This window comes from Bubalus bubalis, chromosome 6 (genome assembly GCF_019923935.1).
Source record: "Bubalus bubalis isolate 160015118507 breed Murrah chromosome 6, NDDB_SH_1, whole genome shotgun sequence".
NCBI classification, from domain to species: Eukaryota; Metazoa; Chordata; class Mammalia; order Artiodactyla; family Bovidae; genus Bubalus; species Bubalus bubalis.
Window position 1 is genome coordinate 11,853,212 of NC_059162.1, and position 12,101 is coordinate 11,865,312.

At 42.4% G+C, this 12,101-nt stretch overlaps 1 protein-coding gene across 1 annotated transcript; it reads right to left on the minus strand.

Moving 5' to 3' along the window:
* Positions 1-6,209: 6,209 nt before the first annotated feature.
* Positions 6,210-9,849, minus strand: LOC102389101 (T-cell surface glycoprotein CD1b-2-like). Its single transcript, XM_045165991.1, has 6 exons — positions 9,703-9,849; positions 9,182-9,448; positions 8,250-8,528; positions 7,751-8,029; positions 7,154-7,247; positions 6,210-6,515 (listed from the first exon to the last, which is right to left on the minus strand). Exons 1-6 carry the CDS (start codon positions 9,761-9,763, stop codon positions 6,488-6,490), a joined length of 1,008 nt encoding a protein of 335 aa, XP_045021926.1. The 5' UTR covers positions 9,764-9,849; the 3' UTR covers positions 6,210-6,487.
* Between the last annotated feature and the right edge of the window lie 2,252 nt (positions 9,850-12,101).

The following is a 12,101-nucleotide window of genomic DNA, read 5'->3' on the forward strand; positions in this document are numbered from 1 at the left end:
CCCTTCTCCAGTGGACAACATTTTGTCAGAACTCCCCACCATCCGTCTTGGGTGGCCCTACATGGCATGCCTCATAGTTTCACTGAGTTAGACAAAACTGTGATCCATGTGATCAGTTTGGTTTTCTGGGATTGTGGTTTGCATTCTGTCTGCCCTCTAATGGATGAGGATAAAAGCTTGTGGAAGCTTCCTGGTGGGAGATACTGACCGTGGTGAAAACCGTGTCTTGCTCTGATGGGCAAGGTCATGCTCAGTAAATCTTTAATCCAATTTTCTGCTGATGGGAGGGCCTAAAGCCGAACCCTGGTAGGGGTAATGGCAACCTCCTCCAGGACTTATGCCAGCATGCTGCATATCCCAGGACTATTGCACTCAATGTCTCTGGCCTGGGACAGGCCAGTGTGGACCCACACCTCTGCCAGAGACTCCCAAATACTCACAGGCAAGTCTGGTTCAGTCTCTTGTGGGATCAGTGCTCTTTTCTCCTGGGTCCTGGTGCACACAATGTTTTGTTTGTGCCTTCCAATAGTCTGTTTACCCAGTCTTGTGGAAGTTCTGTAATCAAATCCCACTGGCCTTCAAAGGTATATTCTCTGGGGATTCTTAGCCCCTCTGCAAGATCCCAGGTTGGGAAATTTCTTGTGGCCCCAGAACTTTCACAGTGAGAAAGAACTGTTGTTAAATTTGTTATACCAGAACTCCTTTGATTCTCCAGTTTGTGGGTCGTATGCTCAGTTGCTCTATTCAGTTCAGTCACAATCATGTTCAACTCTTTGCAAACCCATGGACTGCAGCACATCAGACTTCCCTGTCCATCAGCAACTCCTAGATCTTACTCAAAGTCACATTCATGAAGTCAGTGATGCCATCCAACCATCTTATCCTTTATTGTCCCCTTCTCCTCCTGTCTTCAATCTTTCCCACCTTCAGGGTCTTTTCAAATGAGTCAGTTCTTCGCATCAGGTGGCCACAGTATTGGAGCTTCAGCTTCAGCATCAGTCCTTCCAGAGAATATTCAGGACTGATTTCCCTTAGGATTGACTGGTTTGATTTCCTTGCAGTCCGAGAAACTCAAGAGTCTTCTCCAACACCACGGTTCAAAAGTATCAATTCTTTGGTGCTCAGTATTCTTTATGGTCCAGCTTTGACATCCTTATATGACTACTGGAAAAATCACAGCTTTGACTAGATGCACCTTTGTCAGCAAAGTAATGCCTCTGCTTTTTAATATGCTGTCTAGATTAGTCACAGGATTTCTTACAAGGAGCAAGTGTTTTAATTTCATGGTTGCAATCGCCATCTGCAGTGATTATGGAGCCCAAGAAAATAAAGTCTCTCACTGTTTCTATTATTTCCCCATCTATTTACCATGAAGTGATGGGACCAGATGCCATGGTCTTCGTTTTCTGAATGTTGAGTTTTAAGCCAACTTTTTCACTCTCCTCTTTCACTTTCGTCAAGAGGCTCTTTAGTTCCTCTTCAATTTCTGCCGAAAGGGTGGTGTCATCTGCATATCTGAGGCTCTGTAGTGGGGCTAAAGGTGACCTCCTCCAAGAGGACTTATGCCACACACTGCAACTCTCAGGACTGCTGCTGCCAAAGTCCTTGTCACCATGACAGGCCACTACTTACCCCCACTACCTCCACAGGAGACACTCAAATACTCAAAGGCAGGTCTGGCTCAGTCAGCTGTGCAGGTCACTGCTCCCTCCCTAGAACCTGGTGCACACAAGTTTCCTTTGCATGCTCCAAGTGTCTCTAGAGGGTATGAGGTTTATTTTAAGTGCAATTGCCTCACTCTTGCCATCTTGTTTCAGGTTCTCCTTTGCCCTTGGACATGAGGTATCTTTTTTTGGTGGGATCCAATATTCTGTCTATGCTTTTTCAGCAGCCCATTGAATATTGCTGTTCTTGACAGAGAAGATAAATGTGCATTCTTCTACTCTGCCATCTAATGGGTATGAGATGGTAAATAGAAAGGGAAATAGAAGTTGAAACAGTGAGATATTTTTGTGTGTGTGCTCCAAAATCGCTGCATACTGTGACTGCAGCCATGAAATTAAAAGGTGCTTGCTCCTTTGAAGGAAAGCTATGAAGACTTGTACAGCATGTTACAAAAAACAGAGATATCCCTTTGCCAACTAAGGTCCACATAGTCAAAGCTTTGGTTTTTCCAGTAGTCATGTACAGATAAAAGAGTTGGACCACAAAGAAGGTTGAGCATCAAAGAATTGACGCTTTTGAATTGTGGTGCTGGAGAAGACTTGAGAGTTCCCTGGACTGCAAGGAGATCAAGCCAGTCAATTACAAAGGATATCCACCCTGATTATTCATTAGAAGCACCAATGCTGAATCTGATGCTCTGATAATTTGGCCACATAATGTGAAGAGCTGATGCATTGGGAAAAAAAAAAAAAAACCCTGATGATGGGAAAGATTGACGACAAAAGGAGAGGAGGCAGCAGAGGATGAAATTGTTAGATAATATCATTAATATAATCAATATAATATCATTAACTCAATGTGACAAAATTCAGGAAAAAGCGAAGTAGAGGGAAGACTAGCATGCTGTAAAGTCCCTGGGATTACAAGGAGTCAGACTCCTGTGTAACTGTTGTTCAGTTACACAGGAGTGACTGAACAACAACAAATGCTAGCCATTGTTTCTTGAGGCTCAAACTGTCCCAACTGTGACATGGGAGCCTTTTCACACCAGTCATTTGTGAATTCTTTCAACACACATTTATCATTGAGCTTCCCTTTACCTTATGGCATGCAGAGTTCCAAAGAATAGCAAGGAGAGATAAGAAAGCCTTCCTCAGTGATCAACGTAAAGAAATAGAGGAAAACAACAGAATGGGAAAGACTAGAGCTCTCTTCAAGAATATTAGCGATACCAAGGGAACATTTCATGCTAAGATGGGCTTGATAAAGGACAGACATGGTATGGACCTAACAGAAGCAGAAGATATTAAGAAGAGGTGGCAAGAATACACAGAAGAAGTGTACAAAAAGGATCTTCACGACCAAGATAATCACGATGGTGTGATCACTCACCAGAACCAGACATCCTGGAATGTGAAGTCAAGTGGGCCTTGGAAAGCATCGCTATGAACAAAGCTAGGGAAGTGATAGAATTCCAGCTGAGCTATTTCAAATCCAAAAAAGATGATGTTGTGAAAGTGCTACACTCAATATGCCAGCAAATTTGGAAAACTCATCAGTGGCCACAGCACTGGAAAAGGTCAGTTTTCTTTCCAATCCCTAAGAAACGCAATGCCAAAAATGCTCAAACTACCACACAATTGCACTCATCTCACATGCTAGCAAAGTAATGCTCTAATTTCTCTAAGTTAGGCTTCAGAAATACGTGAACCATGAACTTACAGATGTTCAAGCTTGTTTTAGAAAAGGCAGAAGAACCAGAGATCAAATTGCCAACACCCATTGGAACATCAAAAAAGCAAGAGAGTTCCAGAAAAACATCTATTTCTGCTTTATTAACTATGCCAGAGCCTTTGACTGTGCAGATCACAATAAACTGTGGAAAATTCTGAAAGAGATTGGAATACCAGACCACCTGACCTGCCTTTTGAGAAACCTATATTCAGGTCAGGAAGCAACAGTTAGAACTGGACATGGAACAACAGACTGGTTCCAAATAGGAAATGGAGTATGTCAAGGCTATATATTGTCACCCTGCTTATTTAACTTAATGCAGAGAGCATCATGAGAAACCCTGGGCTGGAAGAGGCACAAGCTGGAATCAGGATTGCCAGGAGAAATCTCAATAACCTCAGATATGCAGATGACACCACCCTTATGGCAGAAAGTGAAGACGAACTAAAAAACCTCTTGATGAAAGTGAAAGTGGAGAGTGAAAAAGTTGGCTTAAAGCTCAACATTCAGAAAACGAAGATCATGGCATCTGGTCCCATCACTTTATGGCAAATAGATGGGGAAACAGTGAAAAAAGTGTCAGATTTTATTTTTGGGGCTCCAAAATCACTGTAGATGGTGACTGCAGCCATGAAATTAAAAGATGCTTACTCCTTGGAAGGAAAGTTACGACCAACCTAGATAGCATATTCAAAAGCAGAGACATTGCTTTGCCAACAAAGGTCCATCTAGTCAAAGCTATGGTTTTTCCAGTGGTCATGTATGGATGTGAGAGTTGGACTGTGAAGAAGGCCGAGCGCTGAAGAATTGATGTTTTTGAACTGTGGTGTTGGAGAAGACTCTTGAGATTCCCTTGGACTGCAAGGAGATCCAAATAGTCCATTCTAAAGGAGATCATTCCTGGGTGTTCTTTGGAAAGACTGATGCTAAAGCTGAAACTCCAATACTTTGGCCACCTCATGCGAAGAGTTGACTCATTGGAAAAGACTCTAATGCTGGGAGGGATTAGGGACAGGAGGAGAAGGGGACGACAAAGGATGAGATGGCTGGATGGCATCACCAACTCGAAGGACATGAGATTGGGTGAACTCTGGGAGTTGGTGATGGACAGGGAGGCCTGGTGTGCTGGAATTCATGGGGTCACAAAGAGTTGGACATGACTGAGCAAATGAACTGAACTAAACTGAATTGATGGCAAAGTTTTTTCAGATTCTTGAAGAATCTTTCTGCCCCAACTAGAAATCAGCCATTTCTTCAAGGTGTTTTGGTTCCTTTAGTGTGGAAATATGTCAAAGCCATAATGTGAGCACTAAGTCTTGGTTTTGTGGTTTTTTAAGTAGTCAGGACATTTTTTAAGCCTAAATATTATGATTTTTTAATTATGCTTGCAATTCAAGTTTAAGATTAAAGAGTTTAATATTACATCTATCTCACATCACCTTCTCTAAACAGAAAATTTGGTTCCAAGTGAATTAACACAACTATATAATCACCTAAACTATCCATCTATCACACTGTATACTATATTTCACTAGCCTATACAAACATGATAATCTTAAAATAACAGTAATAACTCTACCATCAAAAAAAAGTTTTTGACAGAGATCCACTGAGAACAAGCCATTCTCTCAAGGAACTCATGAGTAGAAGGAAAAGAAAAAGAAAAGGAACTGCAGTGTTCTGGGTACAGAGTAAAATGAATCTCTGCACAATACCAGTCAAGGGAGAGTTACTTCTACTCTAACAGTAAGGAAGGCTATCTAGAGAAACAAGCTGCTCAGCTGACCCTCATAGTTAGAAAATCATCCAAATAAAGAGATTGAAATTATGTTAAAAATGTTCAGCAACTCTTCAAATACAATTACCTCAGCATAACTATCAGATCAGATCAGATCAGTCACTCAGTCCTGTCCAACTCTTTGCGACCCCATGAATCGCAGCACGCCAGGCCTCCCTGTCCATCACCAACTCCCGGAGTTCACTCAGACTCACATCCATCGAGTCAGTGATGCCATCCAGCCATCTCATCCTCTGTCGTCCCCTTCTCCTCCTGCCCCCAATCCATCCCAGCATCAGAGTCTTTTCCAGTGAGTCAACTCTTCGCATGAGGTGGCCAAAGTACTGGAGTTTCAGCTTTAGCATCATTCCTTCCAAAGAAATCCCAGGGCTGATCTCCTTCAGAATGGACTGGTTGGATATCCTTGCAGTGCAAGGGACTCTCAAGAGTCTTCTCCAACACCACAGTTCAAAAGCATCAATTCTTTGGCGCTCAGCCTTCTTCACAGTCCAACTCTCACATCCATACATGACCACAGGAAAAACCATAGCCTTGACTAGATGAAACTTTGTAGGCAAAGTAATGTCTCTGCTTTTCAATATGCTGTCTAGGTTGGTCATAACTTTCCTTCCAAGGAGTAAGCGTCTTTTAATTTGATGGCTGCAGTCACCATCTGCAGTGATTTTGGATCCCAGAAACATAAAATCTGACACTGTCTCCACTGTTTCCCCATCTATTTCCCATGAAGTGGTGGGACCGGATGCCATGATCTTCGTTTTCTGAATGTTGAGCTTTAAGCCAACTTTTTCACTCTCCACTTTCTTTCATCAAGAGGCTTTTGAGTTCCTCTTCACTTTCTGTCATAAGGGTGGTGTCATCTGCATATCTGAGGTTATTGAGATTTCTCCCGGCAACCTTGATTCCAGTTTGTGTTTCTTCAAGTCAACTATAGTTAGTTCAATTTGAAAAATGATATTTCAGCAGAAGCAAAAAAAAAGGTTTAAATAAGAAATCAAAGACATGTCACCATGAATTGTGTACATCATTTCATTTATTCCAAGGTATATTCTTTCTCACAAATAACATCTATGAAATCTGAGTGGATCCTGCTAGTGATATTGTCTCATAATAACAATTTTCATTTATGTTTCTGCTAGGGTATAAATTATGATTTATCTTGCAACCTACAGCAACAATGATTTGATCAAATGTGATGATTATTTGATGAAATATGATGAGCTTGACTCCTAGACTGACAACTTGAGTTTCAGGGTTCCTGGATATTTATTCCAAATGGAAAAGGAGACATGGTCAGGGCTCACAAGATATTTCATATGACCTGTTAAGAACACAAGCAAAAAAATGATCAACTTAAGAGATATTTGTACACTATGTTCATAGCAGCAATATTCACAACAGCTAAAATGTGAATTAACCCAAGTGTCTGTTGAGAGATGAACAGGTAAACAAAACAACATTTAAAAGGAAAGAAATTCTAATACAGGCCACCACATGAATGAATTATGAGGACATAATACTAGGTGGAGTAAGCCATTCACAAAATGACAAATGATTTCATTTCTATGAGGTACCTAGAGTAGACAGATTCATATAGACAGAAAGTAGAATGATGGTTGGCAAGGCCTGAGGGAGAAAGGATTGGGGAAAGTGGTTTAATGGGCATAGACTTCTAGTTGTTCAAGATGAAAAGAATTCTAAGGATTGGCTGCATAAATGTGAATGTACTTAATACTACTAAACTATATGTGTAAAAATGGCTAATGCAGTAAATTTTCCAAGACATATTTTACTCAATTTAAAAAAAATAAATTTACCTACAGATGAGAGTTGGGGACAAAAGGGAAATGTTCTAGCAGAAATTTTGAGACTAAAGAAATGTAATATTAATAGATAAAAAGGAGGGAAAGAATAAAAGGATGGACAGAAAAAAAAAAAGATTAAAAAATGAAAACTCACCTGCGTCTCCAGAACCATAATGCAAGGCATATCAAAAGGATCAAGGAGGGTACTATTATTGCCACAAGTATCAAGCCAATGGATGTGGGGGGTCCTGGCAATTGGGAGAAGACAAAGGAATGTCACTTCAAACCCATTCTCTAGTTCTCCAGGCCTTCTTGCCCATCTGAGTGTCAGCACCATCATTAACTGCTTCTGATGCACGGGCATCTCCGGTTCCCTTTCTCATATTCCCAGAGGTCTTATACGCACAGCCACCCTTAATCTTTCGTCCTTGCTGAATCCCACCGAGACTACAGTGGGACTACTACTCTAGTAGTGAAGACTACTTCATTTTTATCTACTGTACAGCTTAGATCAGCTATTTTCATTCCTCTGGCACTGTAGTCCTAGAAATAAATCTCAAACTCTGTCTCTCTGACTCTGTCTCTTTCTGTCTCCCTGATTCTCTTTCCTCCCCGCCTATCCTCTCTCCATGCCTGTCTTCCTCTCTCCATCCTTCCCTCATCCATCAAATCCCTCCCCTTCCTGTGTCCCCCTCTCTGTTCTTGAGGGCCATTTCCTCCCATTCCCAGTTGGGCCCCAGTTCCTTCTTACCCCAGTACAGGATGATGTCCTGGTCTCCTAGACTGCTGTGCTTCACTCGGCAATTCAGGCCAGCTGCCTCCCCAGCTGCCACGTTTAGGGTTACTCGGAGATACCAAGTCCAGTCTGCATTGGGCATGAGGTCTCCTTGCTGAGTGCCAGGCTGCTCCTGCTCGCCCCTCATCCACATCACCCGCACAGGTTTTGGGTAGAATCCTGAGACATGGCACACCAGCAGTAGGCGGCCAGGCCCAGGAGTGGGGCCACTGGACAGCCAGGCTTCAGGCTTCACTGGGGTAGGAAGGAGCAGTAAGAATGTCAGATTATGACTCTAATCCAGAGCATGGGGACTCAGAAACCCACAAATTTGGACAGTTTCCTCTTCCACTCCTATGGGCACCAAATGACTTATTGATTAATCATTTCTCTATTTAGGTGCTTCTCACTTTTGAATTTAAAGAAAGTTGTGAGAGGAGAAATAGAAATATCTTGGAGAGAGCACGAGACTAACCTTGCCTCTGCAGTTCTGCCTTCCCTGCATCGAGGACACCCAGAAGATATCGAGGACAGGTTTCTGAGAGGAGTCTCTCAATGATATCAGAGATGCCTGGATACTGACTCATGAGTGCACAAAACTTCTGCCCCCTGCTGCCGCTGTCCAGTGCAGGCACACAGAAATGATTCTGGATACACACAAAATCCAGTCCTCCTAAAGCTCCTCTCAAAGAGCTTTCTATGGCCTCCCCAGAATGCAGCTCACAGCCTGCTGTGACCTGGATCACAAAGGGGTCTGTGTAAAGGAAAACTGAGACAAGTTATTAAAAAGCAAACAGGAAAGAAAGAGACGAGAAAAAGGCATAGGATTTTTTACTTTAGTGGCAAGAAGTTGAGAGGTGAAATTATTGACATAAAACCAATTCAGGACTTTTCAGAAAGAGCACTGGGGAGAGGTATGCATATCATCAATGGTGGGGTTAGGCTGTTTTAAGGATGTAGAGGGGGCAAGAGGGGAGAGGGGCAACGTGTGATGGAGTCAGAAGTGCAGCATTCCACGGTGTAGGGAATGGTTACGTGTAGAGAAGGGATCAGGCAGAAGATGCTTGAGCACATCAATTGGAGGAGTAGGAAGTCACACTTAAGTTCTCTCAAGCACAGAGTAGGAAAAGAAGATTCTTCCTTGGGGTTTTAGAGAAGCAAGTTACATAGACGCAAACAAGAAATAACCACAAGAGTGGTCATGTACACAGAAGAGAGCAAGAAACAGGAAGAATCTCAGATACCAGATTGAGGTATGGAGTCGGAATTGAAGGCTACTCTGGACAAGTGTGTACATGCAGTTGGATAAAGAAGGGGGAAAGGGACCATCATCAGAGGGAGCAGTAGCCTGACACAAGAGAAAGAAAAGTCATTGAGAGTCTTTCCAGATCACAGGACTATACGCACATTCCAACTGGAACTGATTGACTCGATTCCGTACTTCCCGAGTGATTCCAATGAAGTAGGCTCGGAAGAGGTCCTCCAGCTCAGTCATCTCATCATCATTAAAGTTGCCCTTGGACCAGGGCTTCAGGAAAGTGACAGTGCCCGAGTCACTCTCCCAGCCATGAATCTGCAAGTCATCCAACCAGCCTGAGCCTTGATTTTGAGCACATGTGCTATTGACAAAGGTTGAAATCATCATAACCTGGTAGGAGGTTGGCCCCTGGAACACTGTAGTGGTGGAAAGATAAGAAGAATGAGGGGGAAATGTGGAATCAGGAGAGTATGAAAAAGAACCCAGAGTCTGAGCAACAATACAGAACTTGAAACGGTCCCCTGCCCCCAAAGCTTCTGGCTCCATCTCCAGCCTCCAGAATAGGGGAAAGGCCTGGAGACAGCAGAGCCCAGACCCTTAGTGGTAGGTAAAGCATGCTTTTATCCAGAACCCCTGCACCTGTGCTGGGAGCAGCCAGAGTTATTCTTACCATCCTCATTGTCACCACCTGGGAGGATAACTCCAAGTAACAGAAGTGGTAGAAGCAGCATTTCACTGGGAAATAGAACTTCTGACTCTCAGAGCTGGTATTTGATCTCTAATTTCAGCATTTTTTTCAGTACTCTAAATTGACTTCCTCTTTTCCCCAACTGACAAACCTTTGACCCACATTGCACATCTCAGAAAAACTGTGCCTCCCACAGCTCTGAACTCCCACTCCATCTCATTTCCATTCTTTGGTCTTCATCTCTTTTATACATTCTACTCTGGAAAAGCTCTCTTGTGATGCTGAAGAGTTATTTCACCTTCCTAATCCTTTATTGCCACATCTATTCAATAAGAGGGTAATACTAAACAATTGCTCAACTTCCAGTCTCTTTTAATCTAGAAGTATTCCTTTGGTTTGTCCACCTATCTCATTCTCTCATACAGCAAATATAACACTGACAGTGATGTAGCAGTAACAGAGAGGTAGTGCAGGTAGTCTTGGAGAGAATACCAAATGGATCAGTGTGAGTGGCCACTGTACCTTGGTGTACATTCACAGAGAGACCTCCTCTGAGAATGGAGACATACCATAGAAAGGGAGATTCTGAGAACCCCAGCCTCATTTCAGGGAGTCAGACACTGGAAAAGTGAATCTGTGCTCTTGTACTGTTGTTACCGTCACCATTAGTATCTCCTACTTGGCTTAAACTTGGTTAAAGGTATTGACAGACTCGCTGGGACATGAAGATGATGGCCAGGAATAAGGGCCCTCAGAACTTAATTTTTGTTCCATACTAATACTATAAAACACAGTCCAGTTTTCTTGGGCTCCCCTAGTGGCTCAGATGATAAAGAATCTGCCTGCAATGCAGGAGACCCTTGTTCATATCCTCTCTCAAAAGCCCATGTTGCCAAAGCAAAAACCTGAGTGAAAATAAATTATTTCTGAAGCTCAGTTACAGCAATCAAGAAGCTCAGAAGACAAGGTCCTATCTTTATTGGTGAAAAGCAGAGTGAAAGGGTAGCAAGGAAAAGGTAAAAATTTACCTCTGATTCCCTAAAAAAATAAATACAACAAATATCTTACAGTCTACTCCAAAAGCAGGAGAAACATACACCGTGGGTCCAGAATTAAGACTTCTAAGCCTGAGGACAACAGAGGACCTTCCACTGAAGTACCTGGCAGGTGCCCAAGTGAGCTGGTACCTAATGGTTGCCTGAGGGCCGCTACTGCGTGCAATCTTATACAGTTTGAGTGGTGTTCACAGTATCTAAGAGTATTAGTATTAAATACAAATGGAGTCTGTATTTGGGAATTTCCTGAGCAGACATTAAAACCATGTAACAAAAATTAAATCCGGCTTATTTCATGACTGTAAGTGAAATTCAACCTAGATTATTCTTTGTAAATGGCTCTGACAATCATGCAAGAAAAAGTCATCTTCCTAAAAATGGCATGAGAAACTTCCACTATAATAACCAATCACTGTAAAAATTAATAACATCCTCGTTTTTACTCTGTAAGTCATTCTGTAAATTCATGTCCCCAAGCTTCACATCAGTCTGCAGACTTCATGGCTTCAGTAACCATCTGCAGTGATTTTGGAGCCTATAAAAATAAAGTTTGACACTTTTTCCAGTTTCCCCATCTATTTCCCATGAAGTGATGGGACCATATGCCATGATCTTCCTTTTCTGAATGTTGAGCGTTAAGCCAACTTTTTCACTCTCCACTTTCACTTTCATCAAGAGGCTTTTGAGTTCCTCTTCACTTTCTGCCATAAGGGTGGTGTCATCTGCATATCTGAGGTTATTGAGATTTCTCCCGGCAATCTTGATTCCAGCTTGTGTTTCTTCCAGTCCAGCGTTTCTCACGATGTACTCTGCATAGAAGTTAAATAAACAGGGTGACAATATACAGCCTTGATGAACTCCTTTTCCTATTTGGAACCAGTCTGTTGTTCCATGTCCAGTTTTAACTGTTGCTTCCTGACCTGTATACAAATTTCTCAAGGGGCAGATCAGGTGGTCTGGTATTCCCATCTCTTTCAGAATTTTCCACAGTTTATTGTGATCCACACAGTCAAGGCTTTGGCATAGTCAATAAAGCAGAAATAGATGTTTTTCTGGAACTCTCTTGCTTTTTCCATGATCCAGCAGATGTTGGCAATTTGATCTCTGGTTACTCTACCTTTTCTAAAACCAGCTTGAACATCAGGAAGTTCATGGTTCACATATTGCTGAAGCCTGGCTTGGAGAATTTTGAGCATTACTTTACTAGCGTGTGAGATGAGTGCAATTGTGCGGTAGTTTGAGCATTCTTTGGCATTGCCTTTCTTTGGGATTGGAATGAAAACTGACCTTTTCCAGTCCTGTGGCCACTGCTGAGTTTTCCAAATT

Excerpts from the sequence above, each read along its gene's own strand:
- LOC102389101 (XM_045165991.1), bottom strand. The coding sequence starts at position 9,763 with ATGCTGCTTCTACCACTTCTGTTACTTGGAGTTATCCTCCCAGGTGGT. Across the intron at positions 9,449-9,702 it reads AGGTGGTGACAATGAGGATG|TGTTCCAGGGGCCAACCTCC; the intron begins GTAAGAATAACT and ends CCACCACTACAG. Across the intron at positions 6,516-7,153 it reads TTATGGTTCTGGAGACGCAG|GTCATATGAAATATCTTGTG; the intron begins GTGAGTTTTCAT and ends TGTTCTTAACAG.